Consider the following 22,570-nt stretch of genomic DNA (forward strand, 5'->3'; position numbering starts at 1 on the left):
TTTTAAGCAGAAAATGCAATTACAGTGAAACCTCTATCGTTTTTAAAGGGACCTATTAAAATAAACTATGAATGCGGGAAAACATTGAATGCGAGATTAAGAGGTCAATACGCAAATAGATACGACCGAGTAAATATACCATCCTCCCAATCTGCATAACCATGTTTTGAAAATATTTTTCATATGCAAATGTATTTATTTAAAAAAAAAATACAGACTTGAATAGAGTTTAAACAAATATTTTTGTTTTTTAACTGGTTCATTTAAGTCAATAGTATATTTTCGGCTTTGCAAATAGTATTTTTTCAGCATCGGTTATTAAATATGCGTTGTAGAAAGTTTTCTTTCAAAGAGTGTGCACGCTTCTGGAAATGCAGGTACAGGCAGCGGCTCCTTTTCATCAATATCGACCTCTCCTGCTATCGGTTACACAAGCTTTCGATAGTTTCCATCCCATACGTTGCCGTTGAATGTAAGAAAATTGGAAATAATGTAAAAAAACAGACAAAATGTATCAAATATGCAGCTTAATTTGAATGATAAATGCGGTAAATGGTGATAGAGAAACGATCGATGCGGTTTGTTTAGTATGAAATTAAGTCGGGATAGAAGAAATAAACGACACATCCGGGAAAACGATTATTCGAGGAACGATAGATACAGGTTTCACTGTATTTTAAATGTTACCTGGGTTTAAAGAAAACTAAGTTGCAGGCTATCAATAGAGAATGTTTGAGTTTGTTCAGTATTATGTGCATTTCTTATTAAAATAAAACAATGTAAATAATGCTTTATTTGCTTAGTCAAATGATGTCATTTTCCGTTTGAACTGTAAAAATAGTCAATAACTTTTTTGCGTACTTGTATGAATATGCAATCATTGCACATTCGCAACAGCTTATTGCAAAATTGAATTCAGCAACGTATGAACTGATATACTATGAAGACGGACACTATGTCATTGACATTGTAAATTATTGATAAATGTTGATGTCATGTGCTTAAATGATCGGTAATAACTCATTAGTACTTTGATGTTTTAAAAAAAAAACACATAAAAATAAATTTTGCGACAATTGTTTCGCCTGATCATGGCATTTTATGTGGTTTTCTTTAACAATAAAATACAACTTAGTAAACTCAAACAATAACTGTTTGATTTTAACATTTAAAAAATTAATTAAAATTTAAAAAATAAATAAAAAATTTAAAAGAATTCTACAAATTAAATGCCAAATCTATGAATAAATTAAAAATAATCACATTCTTTACAATTGACAAATACATACAAAGTCATGATTTTTGAAGGAGATTAATGAATATTTCATTAATTGATTCGACGACAGTAACTGTGTAGTAAAATCTATCCATTTTTAATTTAAGTTTTACTTAGTAAATACCATTATTTCTTAAAATCTACTGTGATACGTGTTTCGATGCACTCCGCATCATTTTCACGCACACGGTGTTTAAAAAAGATGCGGAATGTATCGAAACACGTGTCATAGTAGATTTTTAAAAAAAGTGGTATTTACTAAGTGAAACTCAAATTAAAAATGGAGATCAATGAATGCAGATCTGGGTGTAAAATAATAGTAAATGGGGAAATTTTAGAACAGAAAGATGATATTATATATTTGGAGATATGTTTTCTAGGAATGGAAATATTTATAAAGAAAGAATGGAACAGAGTGAATATATAACAAAATAAGAAATCTCCTACCCCCTCTTCATCCTTCAACGTTCCAAAGGCACAACTTTAAAATTTAGATTTAGCTTCACATACAGTGTTTGAAAATGTTGCGGAATGCATCTAAACACATGTCACAATAGATTTTAAGAAAAAATGGTATTTACGAAGTGAAATAAAAACTCAAAATGTTGAATTTTAGATGTACGGATATTTAAACTGATGGAAGTTTTAGGAGTTGAGACTTGTGCTATTGTACTATTGATATTAAGTACACAACCATGATACACGATTTACACACGACGAAGGTTTGATAGTCCCAAGAATTAACAGTAAATATGGGAGTTGAATACTGCAATATATCGTTCCGAACATTTTTAATTTGTTGCCGACGGATGTTAGAGGTCAAAATAAAATATGGAACAAAGGCAAAATAAAGAAAGGGACAAAGGCAAAATAAAGAAAGGGACAAAGGCAAAATAAAGAAAGGGACAAAGGCAAAATAAATGATCAAGAGTTAATTTTATGAAAATTGTAAAATGTTTATATTCTTATTTTTATTCTCTTTTTTGTGTGTATATTGGGTTAAAATCGTTAAAAACAATAAAAAATGTATTAAAAAAGAACTCCACCGACAAGACACACAAGGTGGCTTGGTGGGTCTCTGCAAAAAAAAAAGTTCTAAATACGTATAAATTGTGATTTAAATAAATGTATACAAATAAAAAATATATATATTGGGATTTACAATTGTTGGGATTTTTATGTATGTGTGATTTTGGTCGGTTGCAACCGAATGAAGGAAATGGAAAGATATGGATAAGCCCTATACCTGGCAGTGGAGAACAGAGGGCTCATGAAGAAGAAGAAGAAGTAATTTTGAGGTATTGAGATTTTAAGCAGTTGGGATTTTGAGCTGCTGGAATTTTGATTTGTTAGGATTTGAAGCTGGTTCCATTTCCGCTTGAATCATCTATAAACTACATCACATCATTTGGTGTACGTTCATGTTTTCACATCCTAATTGAATGTTTTATTGTCCTCAGCACTCCGACATACGATCACGCTCCTAACCCTGACAAGCAATGGATCCTGCAGGTCACCAACAAGATGCAGCCCATACACAAGAAGTTTACAGACCTCCTCATGACCAAGCGTTTACAGACTTTGCAGAGTGTCGACCAGGTGTGTATGGCAAAACCAATATTCCCAATGATAGTTTCCCACCTATAGTTATTGGCTTGCCTTTTTTGTCATTTTTCTTCTGTGTGTCAGATCCCTGGAAGTCGACTATCACTTGAGAGTATGCGTACTTGTCTTGGGTAGCTCTAAACAGCGCCTTGATTTAAAGTAGACGATTCCCGGGCAGACCACCAAAGAGATGGATTGGCAGCTAGGAATCCTAACTGTCCATCAAACCTTATCCCTTAGTTATTTCCTCGACCTCCTTCCCTAAACTCCCTTCTTTCTTTGCCTTCCTTACTATCAGCAGTTTGTAATTTTCATAAATATATTGTACAATATAAAGTAGTTGCTTAAATAATACAGCAGTTCATTGTAATTTGTGATTTTTTTCTTTCTCATTTACACTTTATGTTCAAGCACTATCTACCCTCTGATTGCAAACAGCTATATATGGTATCAAACGTTTTAACCAATCAGTAGTCTGTTTTTGGTTGGTTGGAAAATATTGCTTCTTGGCAATATGCCCACCAATGTACATATTTCTTTTCTGTACATGAAGTTTAAATGAATAAATAAAAAGAAGAGAAGATAATAATAACAAGGTTTGTCATTTTGTATTTTTCAGGCAGTGGAGAGAGTTTATCAAGAGTTAAAGCAGCTGGGGGAGCTGGATAATACGTACATTGTGTACACATCGGATCATGGCTATCACCTCGGGCAGTTTGGGCTCATCAAGGGGAAGAGCTTCCCGTTTGAATTTGACGTCCGAGTCCCGTTCCTGGTGAGAGGTCCAGGAGTCGAACCGGGCACTGTGTGAGTTGATGTAGTAGAACTCCAACTATCCCTATCAATTGAGACTGGACCCCATTCAGATAATTGGATTTTTTCCCAAAAAAGGGGTTCCTAACTAACTAACCATCACCCTGCTTTCCGTAGAGGTAGACAGAGAATTTTTTATTCAGAACATCTGTCATTAGCTTGCGAGTAAAACGCAATTGTTTGCTAAATCATTCCAGTATCTTATTTTCCCCAATTCATTCACAGTGAAGCGCCCTTGAGGTAGTGTTTTACGAGAATGGCGCTTTATTAATAATCCAAATTTATTGTTATTAATATTATTATTATTATCATACAACATTTTGCCGCACATTCGTCTGAAAGAACGCATTTCAACTGCAATTAGTCTACTTTCATCCTTCTTTTCTCAAAAAAGGGTATTTTTTTATTAAGTAATGTATGTTTGTTGAAAATGGAGAAAAAACTATTTAAAAGGAAAACTACTCAAATCCAACAGTGACATATCGCTCACTCCTTTCGAGAACGTCATAAATCAAAAAACTTGATTTTTCAGATTGTTTTTAAAGTTTAAAAATATAACACAATGTATTAAAAATAAATATCAAGCCACTTATTCAACTTTTTACTGTGCAACAGATCTTTTTAGGTAAAACCTGAAGGTTTTTTCTCCATTTGAAAATTATTTAGTACATTTAAAAAAATAATTAAACAATACCTTTTCTTCAAAATGCAAAAACAACACTTTCTGCTCTGTAGCTGGTAAATATTAAGTTAAAAATATGCCGCTTTTGCTGGGATGTAGAACATTTTCTGGGCATTCCGGAAACATGCACAACTGAAAATTGATTTTTGATTTATGACGTTCTTGAAAGGACTGAGCGATGTGGCTTAGTAAATAAGGACAATAGTGCACGTAGACAGAATCATTATTTTAGGAATTGCTGTATGTAACTAACCAAACTTACCATCACGCCGCTTCTCCGCAGGGGTAGGCAGAGAGAATAGAGCGCCACACCACTCTGTCCTAGCAAACATTCTTCGCCTCTTCCACGTTCATGCATCTCCTCATACATACCCGCCGATTGTTACGACTCCTAACCTGACCACTTTCAAGTATTTGGCATACCTGATCGTGCCATGTTTTTCTCGGTCTTCCTCTGCATCTTTTCCCGCTAACATTCGCCTCATAAATTTGTTTTACCGTTCTTTCCTCACTCATTCGTTCTACATGTCCAAACCATCTCAACACACCTTTCCTAATTTTATCGATAATGCTTATGTTTGCTTATAATTGCTGTATGTTTCCGTCTTAATTTCTTTTTTCTAGAAACTTTTTTTGTTTTAAAATAATGACGTAATTTCTGGTCCACCTGATAATTTTGTTTGATGCCTTCCAGAGTGGATGACATAGTTTTGAACATCGACATGGCGCCAACATTCCTCAACATGGCCGGAGTATCGCAGCCCGCCCACATGGATGGTCGCTCCTTCTTGCCGCTGCTGGACGGTAGAAGCAGACCAAAGAATCGACCTGACACATTCCTGATCGAAAGGTTAGTCACACAAAAAAAACTAATAATTTAATATCTACAACATTTTGAGTTTGCCCAAATACTTGTTCACAAATCTGCATTATCTCCAATTAGGAGCTATTTTTTTACATTATTTTTTGACATCTCAATATAGATGAAGAAGAATATGGAAGTCTGGGCATTTACAGGGCATACGACTGTCATCATGTAACTTTTACCAATTCTACCCATGATTGACAACCACACTACCGTAGAACGGGGCTACTTGAACTTTGATGTGTTACTTGAGCCCAGTACAAAAAAAAATATTTAGATCGTGGTATCGATCGAAGTATCGTGGCAATAAGTGTCACCTGTTAGGGAAACAATGAATCATGTCGATACGTTCATTATTGTAGACCAAATATAGATTTAAATATTTTTTTGTACTGGGCTCAAGTAACACATCAAAGTTCAAGTAGCCCCGTTCTACGGTACTCAAATTCTTTAAACTTCTAAATATATGGATCAAACTCGTAACACAGTATACGCGAGTTTACAATAGCCCTCTATGGTGGGATGAGGAAAGCTTTTATTAAGCAGAGACTCTTTCTATTTCCGCCCCTTTCCACTCACAAAAATTACTGCATAAAAATAGGAAATCAGATTTTCAAGCGTTTCCCAGTATTTAAAATAATCTGGGTTTGAATCTTGCTAACAAATAAAAGCTTTCTATATTCAATCATAGATGGCTGTCATGAGCTTGAGATTATATTTTATTTTCATTTCATCAGTTCAGGGCGCCGGGAGACGCCTGAGCAGCTCGCGGAAGCCAAGGCGAGAGCTGCCAACAGGTACTCCAAACTTGCCAACACTCTGTCTCCCGACCTGATGTCCAGCACCACAGCTAGGACCGTCATGATGGTGCTGGAGAAGTCGGCTGCAGGGAACGGAACCGCAGAGAATGGAGCAGTCTATGGCCAGGAATCAGCGGAAGAAGATGATGACCTATATATCGAAGGAGATGACGGAGAAATCGAGGTAACTAACCCCATCAATGCTATTTTTTAAATCAGTTTATATATTAAATGTTGAAATCAAACACTGATTTTTGTGTCTACCAAACTGTTTTTTTATTGTTAAAAATTAACTCAACTTTAGACTATCTGCAGAACGACAAACAGTGCACATTGATTGTAACTGCAGACAGTTGGTAGAATTCCATTTTGAATTTTTGGGTGATATATCCAAAATAAAACACGGTTTTTTGGATTGAATTCTACATTTATTTATGTATACATTAATATGTGACGCGTTTCATCTTCTTAGGACATTATTAAACACTCCGGTGTCTATCAGTGTTTGATAATGTCCTAAGAAGACGAAACGCGTCACGTATTAATATACACATAAATAAATGTAGAATTCAATCCAAAAAACCGTGTTTTATTTTAGATATATTACCCAACGAACAGTGCACACATCGAAAATAAAAATTCTACACAATTTTAGATTAAAACCATTGAATTACCTCTAGGTAATAATTTTTTATAAGTTATTTAAAATGTTGGCATTATTTTTCGATAAGCTGTACTTATCCTACAAATTTTTATGTAATAAATTTTATTAATTTTTATACAGTAAATTAAGGACTTGTTCAAAATGCCACCAACGTCCTTAAGGTAGTATTTTACGAAAATGGAGCTGTATAAATAATCCTAATTTTTTATCACTATTTTAAATGTTTTTACGACCTCATATGTAGTGGTCCTAACCAAAACGTTACATTTTCATTATAAATGATTTTAAGTAATCAGAAAATCTAGCTTGGAAAATTGTTACGTTTTGGTGCCATTTAATGATTTCATATTGGTTTAACACAGGATTGGTCACATTTTGTGGCAATAAAATTTCGAAATAGTACAGTAAACGGAACAGATTTGCATTTAAAGGATTTTTTGTGCTATATTAAAATGTAACTTTTTGGTGAGGACCTCCACATTGAGGGCTTAATGTAGGAGATGGTAAATATGTAATAACTTATATTTAGCATGCGTCTTTTGTGCTTATATCTCTATGGTTATTGAAACTCTTTTAATATATTATTAGATTCAAACCAATATTTTTAGCTTTTCCACTTTATTTTTATTTGACCAGCGACCGGGTTTCGTCGTAACGACAAAACCCGGTCGCTGGTCAAATAAAAATAAAGTGGAAAAGCTAAAAGTATTGGTTTTAATCTAATAATACATTAAAATGCAATTCCATCACGAAGTGTCAGTGGATAATATTTAAAAAAAACACTTTTAATTTGTTTTTAGTTTCCTGATGGCCACTTGTCGGAGGGAGAAGACGACCATGACATGGACGGAGAGGATGGCATGGATCATGACGATGGAGCTGTTGGTGATGATGCCCCTGAAGCCAATCTAGTCAATGGTGTTGGAGGTTCTGCAATACTACCAGGTTATTTTTGAAGTGAAACAAAAACATTAACAATGGAGCATTCGATAGTCATTTAAAGTCTTTAGAAACAGTCCAAAAACTTATTTTTAAAATCATGCTTTAAAAAAAATTCAACTTTTCCTAAAATAAAACCCAACCAATTATTTCAGGAAGCTGAACTTTTGGAGCTACGAGAAATCTATTGCCAACAGTGTTTTATATTTGCAAAATTTATTTCCTAAAAATAATAATAGATCTAGCCAAAGAATGAATAATTTATTAGAAATCCTTTTTTGTAAATCCAGACTCGCACAAAGACACTCATTTTTCATAGCTCTAAAACTGTTCAATGTATTCCACAAAGACGTTAATTACCTAAGTTTGTGTAGATTTAAAATTTTGCGTAGATTATTTATTGAAGAGACAGACCTTTTTTTTTAGACGTATCACTCATGTAGTACATGCTTGCTAACTTTTTACTATTTACTTTCTCATTTTATTGTGTTTTTAATTTAATTTTTTTTTTAAATTGTTTTCTGAGACTCTAGTATTTTTTGTATTTTATTTTATACTAACACTATTATTCTAGTTGTACTTATAATACCTATACCCTTATACCCTTTACTATAAATTATATTGTATACCCACGCATAGGCCATGCCTTTGTGGTATCTTTTTTTGTATTTATATTTTATATATTTTTTTGTATTTCAATTTATGTTATGTTTGTACAATGCAAAAGAATTTAAAATAATAAAAAAAACTTATGATATAAATTGGCTTGGATCTAACAAAACTGAAACGCTTCCTCTTTTCCAAATTCAACCGGCAGTTGCTCTATCATTTTTGCTCTCTCCAGTAAAGCTGTGTATGATAATAAAAATTAAGTTATCACATGATTTTCATTTAAATTTTTTACCAATTAATGAAAAAATACTATAATTATTGACTATTAACCCGTAAGCTGCGGATCGCATCTATTGTCGTTTTTTATAGAAGTACCGTTGACTGCGGATCGCATGCATAGTCGTTTTTCAACTTTATGTACTTATATCAACACCTATGGATAATTTTTGGACTTAAATTTGGTTCGAGGCATGGATGAATTAGTTCTCTTTGATTTATTGTCATAAAATATCAAAATTATTTTAATTTAGTGTCAACTTTATCGTGAATACTTCCGGTCGGCTCGTGCTCCGCAGATACGACAGCCGCGTCTTCTATACAGCCGCCATATTTTAGGCCGCGAGTCCGTAAATGTTAATATTTTTGTGTAAATACACCATAAAAACATAATAAGTAAAGTGCATTGTGTACTGTGAACATCTATGATGGATATCCGAAAGTTTCACTACAAAAAATAGGCAAAAATATGCTTTTTTTGTCAAAAATATTGTAATGTAAAATAATCCAGCACGGGACGGAAAGTTTGACACTCGAAATCGAGCAGCTTAGAGGTTAATTAAATATTGTTTCAGTGTACCGTAATACCAGAATATTGAAAAATGTACAACGGTAAGAAAAACTCACGTTTGACCAAAAACCTTTACTAAAAATATTTTAAAATAAATGCAACCTATTTTTTGAAAACTTTATTTAAAATACGAACATAAAATATCGGTAAAAAATTATGATTCATGCTAGTTATTACTACATTCTTTGAATGCGTTGCCTCAGTGCTCCCCACAGATTGGTTATTTTTGTTTTTTTTTTAGATTGGAGTTGCATTTATTATGTATTATGTTTCTTATAGCTAAAAACGCTTTTTTTAAATTTATTTTTCTTTGGCAAAAGAAGGGATAATTTAGTGTAGGCCTAACAGGAACTTTTTAAGAGAAAACCACGTAGAACTCCTCAGGAGAAGCCGGACTGTTGACTGTCGCCACCGGGCCTTCCGTTTCACTAGAGGAAGGCTCGACATTTTGTGTCCTAACTTGATTTATGGTATCAATGTCCTTGACTTGACTCTAGCTAATGTCTTGTACCCGACGGATTCTCTAGTTCTTTGGACTAGTTGCGCGTGGCAACGAGGATAGCCTGGAACAACTGGTTGTGATTGGTAGCCTGGAGGGGAATGGAGGAAGAGGAAGATCATACCCCTCACAATAGACCCATCAAATTAAGGCAGCAGCAGGCACCTCGATGGTTGGAGCGCTACGTGCAGCGCAGTCAAGGGATAACTGGAGAAAAGTCATTGCTTTCACAAGGGTCACAACCCTCAGTAATGAGGAATAAGACGGAGAAGTCCTTCACTATTTTTACCACACATGTTGGATGTGGGTCGTAAATTTTACGAATATCCCGTAAACTAGGGTTAAATGGAGTTCTCGGTTTAGGGGGCACAGAGCAGCAGCTGGACAACACCCTTCCTCGCGTGGTGGCCGGGGGTCGACTAGCCCGCCTGGCTCTGGTCTGCGCTGTGCCAGAGATGAGGAGGCCCTGCTCCAAGGGCCAGCGGTGGCGGTGCGTCTTGGTCGCCGGCAGGTGGCGCCGGCACAAATGCAAATACGAAGTGAGTTTTCTCATCATTCAATTCCTTAACTGATTGCTGAGAATCTATGTATCAACTCTGGCATACTTCACAGCCGTCTGTATACCAGCTATGACGCCAGTGCATTTTGACGGCCGAGCTGGAAGATTGTGTCGCATTGTGCGCATTTCTAAAGCTCCTATTCGATAATAATAATAAAAAAATCACCTGAAGAGCGTTTCACAAAATAGACCGGAGTGGCGAAGGAGGGGTCATTGTTGCAGACCAATCCACAGGATCGAGACAAAAAAGGGAGAAAAAAAATTAACTAATTTTAATGATAAATAGAAATACATTTTTTTGTAGTAACCTATTGTTTTTCATCCTTACAGTGTCGGATTCGGCCAATAGTGATTGTGAAATTAGAATGTTAACCAATCGGATAGTAAAAATTCCTAGGACCAGCCAATTCCTTGTTTTTTTCTCAAATAAGATTTATTTTTAAATATGTATATAATTATATCGATTACAAAATGCTTAATTTTGTTTATTTGAGTATTTGGATGTTCTCCACTAATACCTAAAAAAATACTAAAATTGGTCGATATTTTGTAAATATTTTATTGATTTTTGTACACACCTAATAAAAAAAGACTTATTTTGCAAAGAAGTCTTCAACAATTTCAGAATACATTTGAAAAAAAATCTCAGCACAAAAATGGTTGATTTAAGAAAATGGATTAAATTGTGTTTATATGATTAATCTTGTGGTTTTCTAGGCTGAAATCAAAATGAGCAGTAAGAAATGCGCTTGCTTCACCCCTGGTGGAGTTGTGTACACCAGACTTGAAACCGACGGAGCTTATGCCAACATTCCACAACCACCAGCCAAACAGGATAACGGCTTCGAAAGGACTAAGAGAGATGTGGAAGATGACGCTATGTCAGTGGAAGAGTTTATCAAGAAAAACCCGAGTATTGGACATCTATCTCCCTTCTTCGGAGATGACTTGGATGACGACAAGTCTGATGAGGAAAACGTAGACGACATGCTCCAAGAAATAGATACCCACATCTCACATACACAAAAGAAACTAGATTCTTACGAAAATCAACTCATCAGAGATTCAGCTAACGAAAGACACAAAAGGATTCGCAGAAGCCCTAAAAATGTTCGATCAAGATCTACAGACGCCCTCATGAAATCAAAAAGAAGGGGCTTGTTCAATAATAGAACAGCAAATTTAGAGTGTAAAGTCGAGCCGGATGGAGTTGTAAACTGTTCAAAAAATGTTTACAAAGACATGAAAACTTGGCACGCTAATCGGCTCTTTATAGAAGATGAAATCAGGCAGCTGAAAACCAAATTGGAAGATCTTAAAGAGATACGGAAACACCTCAAAGAGACAAGACCGGATGGAGCTACAACTGATTCAGATAATGCGTACTCGAATGCCGGAATCATTGGTGACCAGACTGGAACAGAAAATAAGCCCTCTTCTAACAATGTGATAAATGAAAACTTCAATGAGGCTACGAGGAGCTCTGGTGAGTATATATCTGGAGGAATATCATCTATTGATTACTCTACGACAGATGGAAAAACAACTGAATCTTCGAGGCCACAAGAAGACGGTCTACTTTTGGGTAAGCCACCAAAAAGAACCAGTGGAAAGCCAAAGAATAGAAATAACGATGAGTCGTACACGGAAGGCCGTGTGCCCACTGGACCAACACCTCATGGAGGATATGAAGACAATCAAACAGATCCCGGAGTGGGTAAAAAACATGGAACAGACTCTAGTTATTCTTCAACGGAGCGGACACAAAACAGGCATCATCATTCTAGATATAACGGAAGACATCGCACTCATTCCCACACCGAAAATGTTGATCTAACTCCGCCCACGCGTGCCTCTACTCACCCGGAAACATCTTCTACAACCGAAGCCTCTTCAGATCCCACATTCTTGCTTCCAAACGAAACCGATTCATACTTTGACAAGTTCTACCACAACGCTCTCCAGAACGAAACGCGACAAAGCTACGGAAATGACGATCTGATTGATTTTGACGAGAAAGAAAACTTCACGAAATTCAATGATCAAAATCAGAACCGATCGCAGTATTCCGTGACGATCAAAGTGATTGCCACCGAACCTGAGTTCTTCAACATCTCCACCAGTCCGACGACCTTCAATGCCACGGAGGAGGAAACCAGAAGTGCCAATAATGATAGGTCCAAACTTGCGAATGCTCTAGGCCCGGCTAAGATAGATATTTCCACCTTCAGAGAGTCCCATAAGAAGATGAGTGAGGGCGGATATAATGCAGCCGCTGAGGGGACGGACCAAATACAAGAGAGACTTCCGCCTTTCTATATAGATAATGAGCACCAGCATATGTGCTACTGTGAACAAGACAGGTAGGTCATTTCATCCATTTAGGCCAATAAACTTTATGATTTATTTTAAACTTATAGGTATTGAATAACACATTTTTTAATAAATACACATCTTCGATATATTATACAGTAAAACCGGTCTAATCCGTCGACTTTGGGACTGCAAATATGGTCGGAACTCAAGATAGGTCAGATTATCAGAAAATACAGAAAAATACGGGCTTACAATAAAATAAACAATCAACAAAAAAAATCTGTATGTATTTTCTCTATATTAAAAGCATAGCAGTGAACCACACAAAAGCTGTTATTATTATCGAAAAAGAGCAATACAATAATACATATATATAAGAATTGAAGGTAGCCTGTAGTAAAAAATTACAGAAATATTATAAAAAATAAAAGTAGTATTTATTTTCAATTGGTTTAGGTGTTTGTGATGTATTTTTTACATCTACCTTCCCTATATTTACTATCCTACCTGCAGACAAGAGTCTACTTTTACAAAAAAATAAAAAAGAATAAAAGAAACCTATGGGCGCTGGTGATAAACGTATGTAAGAAAGGTAATTTGATGATGAATGTTGATCAAATTCAAAGTCATAGTTTTTAAAAGAGATAAACCTAAATCTGCGTATGAAGTAGTGATAAATGGGGAAAATTTGGATATAGTTAAAGATTTTAGCATGGAAATGGATTCAGCTTAACTGGTCCAATGTCGAATCTCATTTGACATCGATTTTTTGCTCTTAGGTCCCATGCCGGATGTTATTCGACATTTTTTTCATCATTAGTATTATTTATTTAAATTCCAAACTTACATTTTTGTCACTCGTATCTATTACAACAGTATGTGGAGCAGAGGACAAAAGGTTTTTTTTCCAATTGGAATGTAACTGTCTACCTAGAATTTTTTTTTTAATTTTGGGGGACCGGAAAGGGTAAATTAAATTCGCTAAATTAAGCTTTTAAATGTGGTTACTGGTCAAATAAAATAGCAATCTGCTTTAAATTCTTGTTTTATGTTACTTCCCAGACCCCGAAGCAAGTGGAATGGTCTCAGCAGAGCCGAGGAACTAGCGAGAGAAGAAAGGAGAAGACTAAAGGAGGAAAGAATCAAGAAGAGGCAACGTAAAGCTAGAAGGAAGGTGAGTTACACATTATGGTATTTGTCATTATCTGACACTGTTTGTAGACTTTATAATATTTTAGATAAACTACTTGTAAGTTTTGAATATTGAAAGCATTAACTTTGTGGATCATATTGATATATTTTTTTGAGAAATAAAAAGACTTTGTTTTTTATTCACTCGCATTTTTACTAACCGACTAGTTTCGGCAACAACCTGTAGCCCTCTTCAGGGTTTAATTAATGACTGAATAGTCAAAAAACAAAGTCTTTTTATTTCTCAAAATAATATACATAGCGTGTACCTTTAGAGATTCTATATAAATTGTGAAAGAGTTCTGTTCCTTTATTTTTCTTTATTGATCTTTAAGTGAACAGGCCGATGGTGGTCTTCAATTGACTGACTTCCGCATGTTAGAGTAGTTGTTCCAAATCAATCAACAAACCCCTATTTTCTCATTTTTCAAGAGTATGTGAAGTTGTTTATGAGGATAATAATATAGAAACGCATATGGAAATATTATTTTAGATTATTTTTACTTCATTTTGTACAGCTTCATGTAGCAACACTTAATTCTTATTTTAAATATCACATAGTATTTCAATAGTCAATCTACTTGAAATAAATAATATAATAATCTGACATAGCGGCAGCCATTTTGTATCTTTGTAAGATTATTTCCACAGATGTCAGTAGTATGATGAAATGACCATATTTCAAGCCAAAAACATTATAATGGAAATACTCAGTCCAGAGAAAATTTGATTGGAATATCAAATGCGCAGTGAGCCCTTCTAAAGTGGGACTAACTGTTTGTCAAACATGCGGCAACACTATGCAAGGCAGAAAAACTATAAAGAGGTGGTACAAACTAAGTGTGGGACACACTACGGGTTGCGAGTTGATGTTTGAATGGATATATTTTTTTTAATTTTTTTTTTATGTCTTTCGTATTCTTTCAGTACCCTTTATTAAAACTTAAAATAAAATGTATACCCACACACAGGCCATGCCTTTGTGGGATATTTTTTTGTGTTAATAGTATATGTATTTTGTTCTTATAATATCGTGGGTATAATGGCAAAAAATGTTAAAATGATTAAAGAAAACACTTGTTTTTTACCACTTGAGTTTTATTATAGACTACATGTTTCAGTAGTTAAACTTCCATCATTCAGGTCTGTATAGTAACTAATGTTATTCAAGTTATTCAAACTCAATGTTATTCAAACTCAAGTGGTAAAAAACAAGTGTTTTCTTTAATCATTGTAACATGTCTTACCACAAAGTTAATGCCGAAACAATAAATCAAAAAATGTTAACTCGAAAACTTCGACAAAGGATACGGTATTATAAAGTATTAAACATTCTATAAACTGGCAAAATACGCTAAGTAGTTTGAAATATCATATTTATGTGATTTTACAAGTAAATTCAACTTTAAGTTTAAAAGCTGATATTTTATTCAGGCTAAAAGCTTTATATAACAGGGATTATTCAAACAGGTATTTTAGAGTTGACGTTTTTTGCCAGTATACCCACGATATGTAAGTTGAAATACTGATTTGAAAATCAATGCATTCTGTAAATAAGAATGCTTTATGCCTTTGAACACATTAGGCTACAATGGTGACCAGCGCTCTTTGTGTTAGTGTGCTCCCGATACACAAGATTAAAACCTTTATATCTAGGATAAAAATCAGGGTACTTTTATTAATTTTAATAAAGATACATTATTTATTGTAACTGCAGACAGTTGGTAGAATTCCATATTGAATTGTTGGGTAATATAGGGTCCGCCATCTAAAGTTTTTTTTTTCAACTAGTGCTTATTTCGTGAATGGTAACACTTAGCTCATGTCTGATTTGACAGATAATTAGTTTTATCCTTCCGCTGAGCGAATATGGTTGTGTATACGCTTGAACAACGCTGGGAAATATTGCGACATTACTTTGAAAATCATGGTAATGTTGCAGAATGTGTGCGAAAATTGCGTACGGTTTTTGGAAGAAGAGAAGCACCGTCAGCTCCGTATGTTCGTTATCTTGTGAAAAAAGTGAAAGAAACTGGCATCCTCATCGATAAACCAAAGCGTGAAAAGCCAAAAACAGTGCGTACACCCGAGAATATCGATGTTGTGGCAGAAAGTGTGCGTGAAGCGCCATCAACATCAATTCACCGTCGTTCTCAACAATTGAACATTTTGGAGACATCATTGAGACGAATTTTGCATAAAGACCTTGGTATGACGCCATACAAAGTCCAATTGGTTCAGGAGTTGAAGCCAACTGACCATCCAATGCGTTTTCGCTTCGCTGAGTGGGCCTGCGATCGACTTACAGAAGATGCCGATTTTGCCAAAAAAATCATCTTTTCGGATGAAGCTCATTTTGATCTTGGCGGGTATGTAAACAAGCAAAATTGTCGTATTTGGGGCACAGAAAACCCGCACGCATACATTGAAAAGCCGGTACACCCAAAACGAGTCACTGTTTGGTGCGGATTTTGGTCCAGAGGCATAATTGGGCCATTTTTCTTTGAAAATGAGCAAGGAGTGGCCGTTACAGTCAATGGCGATCGTTATCGGGCCATGTTGAACGGATTTTTGTTCACAAAAATTGAAGAGGAGGATATTGGCAACATTTGGTTTCAACAGGACGGCGCTACGTGCCACACAGCCGAAGTTTTTTAGTTTTTTTTTTATAGCATTTTCAAAAAAAAAAAGTTATTTGGCGGACCCTTTATATACAAAATAAAACAAGGTTTTTGTTGGATTGAATTCTATTTATTTATGTATATCTTACTACGTGATGCGTTTCGTCTTCTTAGGACATTATCAAACACTCAAACACTCTAATGTGTTTGATAATGTCCTAAGAAGACGAAACGCGTCACGTATTAAGATATACATAAATAAATTTAAAATTCAATCCAACAAAAACCTTGTTTTATTTTGGATATATTACCCAACAATGATATATTATACTGTTAAATGCAACTAAAAAAATGCATCTTTCTGTTCTCGTCTAGGCCAAGCTGGTGAAGGAATGTCTGTCGGAACGGATGAACTGCTTCAGTCACGATTCGGACCACTGGCGCACGGAGCCCAAATGGACGCTGGAACCATTCTGTTTCTGTATGAACGCAAACAACAACACCTATTCCTGCGTACGCACTATCAACTCCACTCACAATTTCCTTTACTGCGAGTTTGTAACGGGTCTTGTTACATTCTACAATTTGAGAATTGGTGAGCAATTAGCAGTAAATACTATATTACTTTATACATTTGCTCATTTCGTGCAACAATGACGTAACCACACTTTTTAAAACAAGTGAAATATGTCAAAATGTGCGGAAAGACTTTACATCGGGAGAAACATTGACAGAATTGATTTTATAATGTAATGCTGGGCGAGTGTCATTGTAGAATTGAGTAAAATGGCGCCATCTCTGTTACTTTAACATCTGAAAGGCATCTCCTGTAATATTTCTAAAAGTGTAATAACCCTATTGTTGCATTAAATGTGCAATATGTCATATTTGCAGATTTTTTGCTAAAATTATAGTAGAATCTGACATGCCAATTCAAAATCATAATAAGAAAAGTATTCTTCAAAATTTCAAGCCAAATGTGTCACAGTCCTGCATTAATGTTAAACAGAGTTCTTATGTAGATCATTGTTATGTTAGTAATTCACTTTGTATATCGTGTTTTAATTTGTCATATTGTCCCAAGAGATGTCTCTGTATGTTCCAATATTGATACTGTTAACACATTGTTTGTATCAACCCTGTCCCTAATTTGTGTACTAATTAGGGTCGTATATTAATCCCAAGTAACCGCAAACCCTATTCCGATCTGTATAATATTTGTTGGCATCTTTCGCTTTATCAAAAGTAAGCTAATAAAACGCTTATAAGCGTCTCCTGCTTTCTACCATCAGTATGTAAAAGATGTTTCCCGTAAACAATGTGTTAAAACGCTTCACTTATGCTAGTAAAATAGGCACTATAGTATGGAACAATAAAGTTTTTAAACACTTTTTTATATGTTTTAAGCATATTTATAGATATTTTTCCCTTGCAGATCCATTTGAGACTCAAAACCGTGAGAAATACCTCACTCCCGAAGAGAAATCCTTCCTCCACGACCAATTGGAAGAGCTGAAGCGCTGCAAGGGGCGGTCCTGCACGGTGGGTACGCACCACAACCAGCCGATGGACGTCCAGCCCACCAATCAGAACGCTCGAGGAGCCGGAGGGTGGAAGGGGAGAGGGCTGCCGGGAGTATATAAGGCGGACTCCCTAGCCGGGCAAGTCAGTCCGATGTCTGCCGCAGCAGCAGCTGCCGTCTCTCTGGGTGAATAGCTCTTGACGATAGATAATATTGATTTATTTCATCTTTTTTATGGGCAGATAAAGTAACCATTATTTTATCGCTTTTATACGCTTAGTACTGCAATCTTGCTTCTGATTTTATTCCTGTAGTACTATTAATCCATATGTTTTATTATTATGTCATTAATATCAGCTTGTGTTGAAAACATTGGCTTCTCTTATTTTACTCCAATTATCTCTGTATTGGGTTCATTCCAATCCATTTACTATAGCTAGATGTCGCACGTCAACTCATTTTATTGACGACGAAATTATTTATAAATGCCATATTTTAAGTATCTTGAAACAACTTAGAGTATTACCAGTTATTTACAATTATTTTCAATTATTTTTCCAGTCCTGAAGCTTTAACAGTGGGAAATACACAATACGCAACCAAATTCATGCGCTGATTAAAGTAATGCTTAAGATTAAATTGAGTAAAGGCCTCTTTTAAAGAACTGTTATTCAACTCAGTCTCTCTTCTCTATTTTTTTTATAGTGGTTTATAAATCAATTGTTTTTTTTTACTATTTCAAATTCTATTAATACATGTATCATTCATAAGTATAAATATGATAAATTGTCCGTCTCCATAGCGTGGGTCGATTCTGAAGGTCTGAAGGGTTCGATTCCCAGGGAGGTCAAAATAAATTTAATACAATTTTCCACTCTTTATATCTTTTTAATATCTAATGATCAAGATAACACTGCCTATATACGATGCAGTGGACTGAATGCACCATTGGGTGCAAATAAAAGGCAGAAGAAACATCTAACACTCTCCTTATCATTCATCATTAATTTGGAAAAATACCACTTAAAATCTCTATTTTACGACTGCCAGTTTTGGAATAACCATTACCTTATAATGAGGGAATGGTTAACTGAAACCGGTTATCTTGAAGTAGAGTTTTTAAGTTTTATTACACAAAGTGAATGATGAATGATAAGGAGAGTATCATATTACAATACTACAAAAGTCAACAAAGCTTATCTATCATAATATTATGTTGTGATGCCTCTTAATGGTTTTTTTTGCTACAAATATCTCAATTTATGTTGTTTAAAATCAGTTTATGCATTTATTGAATTTAGTCCGCCTCCGTAGTGTAATGGTCAGCACGCTCGGCTACCGTTCTGGAGGTCCCGGGTTCGATTCCCAAGGGGGGTAAAATAAATATAAGTGATTTTTTCACTGTAATATTTATTCAATATTACCATGGACTGGTACCTGAAGCGGAGGGCTGATCACCTTTCCTGCTTGTGTAAAAATGATCAAGATAACACTGCGTTTGTATGACACAGTGCCCTATGCACCATTCAGGTGCGGATAAGGGTTTTTTTTTTTTAAATCAGTTTATAATATGTAAAAACTTTTCTGCTATATTTCCATTGAATATGATAATATTTTATTATTATTATTATTATTTATTTTAATTAAAATTATTTTTATTGAAATTATATACATAGATGCTTATTTAAATTCACAAATAGGTTTCTTACATTATTTATTTTTCTTTTATTGGACTATTGCTTTAGGAATTAGACCTTTCTAGCTAAACGCTACATAAATATCGTCGTTCGGCATGCAACACCGCGTATGTGACAAAATATAAAATGTCCAGAAGAGTGAACAAATTTTTTTTTTTTTTTAAATATGAAGAGAAATATTTGTGTTCTTATTATCTACACAAATATTTTATTTTCATTCTTTTTCCTGTGAGCCTAAGCGGCTCATTATTTTAAAAAAAAGGTATCAAATTGTGGTAGAGTGGATTTGAACCGAGAAACTCTGACTTAAGATTCCACGACACTAACCACGGGACCACAACCCGACACTTATTGTTATTGACAATTCACAGTTATTAACATATTTGCGGTGTTGTAGTACACATGACGATTCATACAAAATTTGGATATTCTGAGTATACGCCTGACTATATATGAGTGTCCGCCTCCGTAGTGTAATGGTCAGCACGCTCGGCTACCGTTCTGGAGGTCCTGGGTTCGATTCCCAGGGGTGGTTAAATAAATATAGGGGATTTTTTCTCAAATATTTATTCAATATTACCCTGGACTGGTACCTGAAGTGGAGGGCTGATCACCTTTCCTTCATGTGTTGACGATCAAGGTAACACTGTGTTTATATGATGCAGTGCCCTATGCACCATTGGGGTGCGGATGAGCGTTTGATTTTGATTTGAGTATACGCAATCACGGAGAAAAGGATAACGAATCGAATGGCATTAAAAAGTCACATTTTAAAAAATGACAAATTTGCGGTATTGGATGCCGAACGACGATATATTAACACTAGCGACTTGTAGAGCTTGTTATTTCTTGGAAACTCTGGCAATCTGAATGGTGTTTCCGCTGACTATAGCCGACTAATGTTGTATTATTACTAACAATGCAGCCGCCCCTTCTGCCTTGAGACTTGTGGCCACGGAATCCAGAAAGGTGAATGCCAGGGGAAAGATAGTCAAGTAAGTCCCGCTTTTTAATCTATGCAATCTTTTAGCTGCCGTATTTAACGGTATTCCGTATGAGGAGATGCACCAACGAGACGAAGAATGTTTGCAAAGAACAGAGTGGTGCGGCGTTCTATTCTCTATATTATTTTTCGACATCTCAACGTAAATGAAGAAGAATATAGAAGTCTAAACCAGCCTATGACCGTCGTAAGCCCCGTAAATGCCCAGACTTCCATATTCTCCTTCATCTATGTTGAGATGTCAAAAAATAATATAAAAAATAACTCCTGTAATTGGAGATAATCCAGATTTTTAAGTATTTGAACATATTCAAATTCTTAATTATTATTTTAAATGATTCTTTTCTTTTTAATTAATGTTTTAAAATTAAATTAAAATCTACTGTGACACGTGTTTCCATGCATTCCGCATCATTTTCAAACACCGTATGTGAATGATGCGGAATGCATCGAAACACGTGTCACAGTAGATTTTAAGAAATACTGGTATTTACTAAGTAAAACATTAATTAAAAATGGATAGGTTTTACCGCAAAGTGACTGCCGAATCAAATAATGAAATGATTATTTTCTGTAAAACTTCTGAGAACCTTTGATAATTTTCTGTTTGTAGAATTTTGAGTTTGTAGAAGTGACATCTACCGGCTGAGGCAAATAAAGTGTTATTATTTTCATGGCAACTTAGCGAGGTTTTTTGTTGTTTTATTTTCTGTAAAAGTTTTACATTTTTTATTTTTATAAAACTTGCTCTACTTTCTGTTTAAATGGAAAGAAAAGAAAATAGAAAGCACACATTATTAATAATGTATATTATTTATTGTTTCAGCATTCACTTTGTGGTAAGAAATGATGAATTGTAAAAGAAAAACACTATTTTTTACCACTTGAGTTTATTTATATTTATTTTATTGTAACGGCTTGTTTTGGAAGCTATGCTCCTTCTTTAGGTCTTAATACAAACTGTTTATACATATTTAGAGCCGAAGATGAAAGCGTAGCTTCCGAAACTATTCGTTATACTACTACTACTACCATAGTAGTAGTAGTAGTATAACGAACCAGGGGTAGGCAGAAAGGATGGAATGCCACACTCTTCTGTCCTGACATACACTCCCCGCCTCCTTCACATCCATACATCAAGTCATAAATGCCCTCCGAATACGCAGACTTTTGACACCACCAGATTTTAGATTCTCAGTGAGCTGATCGTGCCAAGTCTTTTTCGGTCGTCCTCATTCTATCTTCTCGCTCACATTCGCTACATATATTTTCTTAGTCATTCTCTCGTTATCTATTCACTCCGCATGTCCATACCGCCGTAAAGAACTCATCCTAATCTTTTCAATTATTCCTTGTTCAGCTTTACATTCCTTTCTTATATCTTTGTTTTTAATTCTGTCATACAATAATTTTCCACACATTTGTCTGAGGGAGCGCATTTCAACAGCGTTCACTCTGCTTTTGTCACAATAAGATAAATATAAGTTTATCTTCGAGATTCTTAAATGATTTTTCAACTCCAAAATGTAATACTAAACAATTTCAACAAAACTTCAAATATTTGGGAATTAAATATTTCAATAAACTCCCTAAAGAAATTTAAAAACTGGAAGATATAAAAATTCTTTAGAAAAAAATTAATGCCCATTACATATAAATCTTGAAAATAAAATATAAAAAAAGACTATTATACCATTAATTATATAAAACATTAAACCTTGAGTGTAAGTCCCTCTCCAAGCACAAGAGCTCGGTCTCTTTTTTGGAGACGCACAGCGAATCTATAACTATAAGTTTGCCATATCGCTCACTTCTTTCAACAACGTCATAAATCAAAAAACATGATTTTTCAGGAGATCATTTTTAAAGTTTAAAAATATAGTACAATGTATTAAAAATAAATATCAAGCCACTTATTCAACTTTTCACTGTGCAACAGATCTTTTTCGGTTAAACCTGAAGGTTTTTTCTGCAGTTGAAAAATATGTAGAATATTTAAAAAAAATAATTAAACAATACCTTTTCTTAAAAATGCGAAAACAACACTTTCTGCCCTGTA

The 22,570-nt window shown here is 34.8% G+C and overlaps 1 protein-coding gene across 2 annotated transcripts in view; it reads left to right on the plus strand.

Moving 5' to 3' along the window:
* The window catches only part of Sulf1 (Extracellular sulfatase Sulf1), a 70,518-nt gene that overhangs the window by 47,268 nt on the left and 680 nt on the right, over positions 1–22,570 (plus strand). The window contains exons 5-15 of one of the 2 annotated variants that reach the window (XM_088264309.1): positions 2,737–2,875; positions 3,501–3,688; positions 5,071–5,226; positions 5,979–6,225; positions 7,506–7,650; positions 9,966–10,141; positions 10,879–12,524; positions 13,540–13,651; positions 16,665–16,884; positions 17,725–17,997; positions 20,434–20,503. In XM_088264309.1, the coding sequence (XP_088120435.1) occupies positions 2,737–2,875; positions 3,501–3,688; positions 5,071–5,226; positions 5,979–6,225; positions 7,506–7,650; positions 9,966–10,141; positions 10,879–12,524; positions 13,540–13,651; positions 16,665–16,884; positions 17,725–17,997; positions 20,434–20,503 (3,372 nt within the window). The remainder of the gene's footprint in view (positions 1–2,736; positions 2,876–3,500; positions 3,689–5,070; positions 5,227–5,978; positions 6,226–7,505; positions 7,651–9,965; positions 10,142–10,878; positions 12,525–13,539; positions 13,652–16,664; positions 16,885–17,724; positions 17,998–20,433; positions 20,504–22,570) is intronic. The other variant, XM_088264310.1, reaches the window with a different exon arrangement.

The sequence above is a fragment of the Brachycentrus maculatus genome, unplaced genomic scaffold, assembly GCF_059751285.1.
Source record: "Brachycentrus maculatus isolate JH-2025_06_01 unplaced genomic scaffold, ASM5975128v1 h1tg000223l, whole genome shotgun sequence".
Taxonomy (NCBI): domain Eukaryota; kingdom Metazoa; phylum Arthropoda; class Insecta; order Trichoptera; family Brachycentridae; genus Brachycentrus; species Brachycentrus maculatus.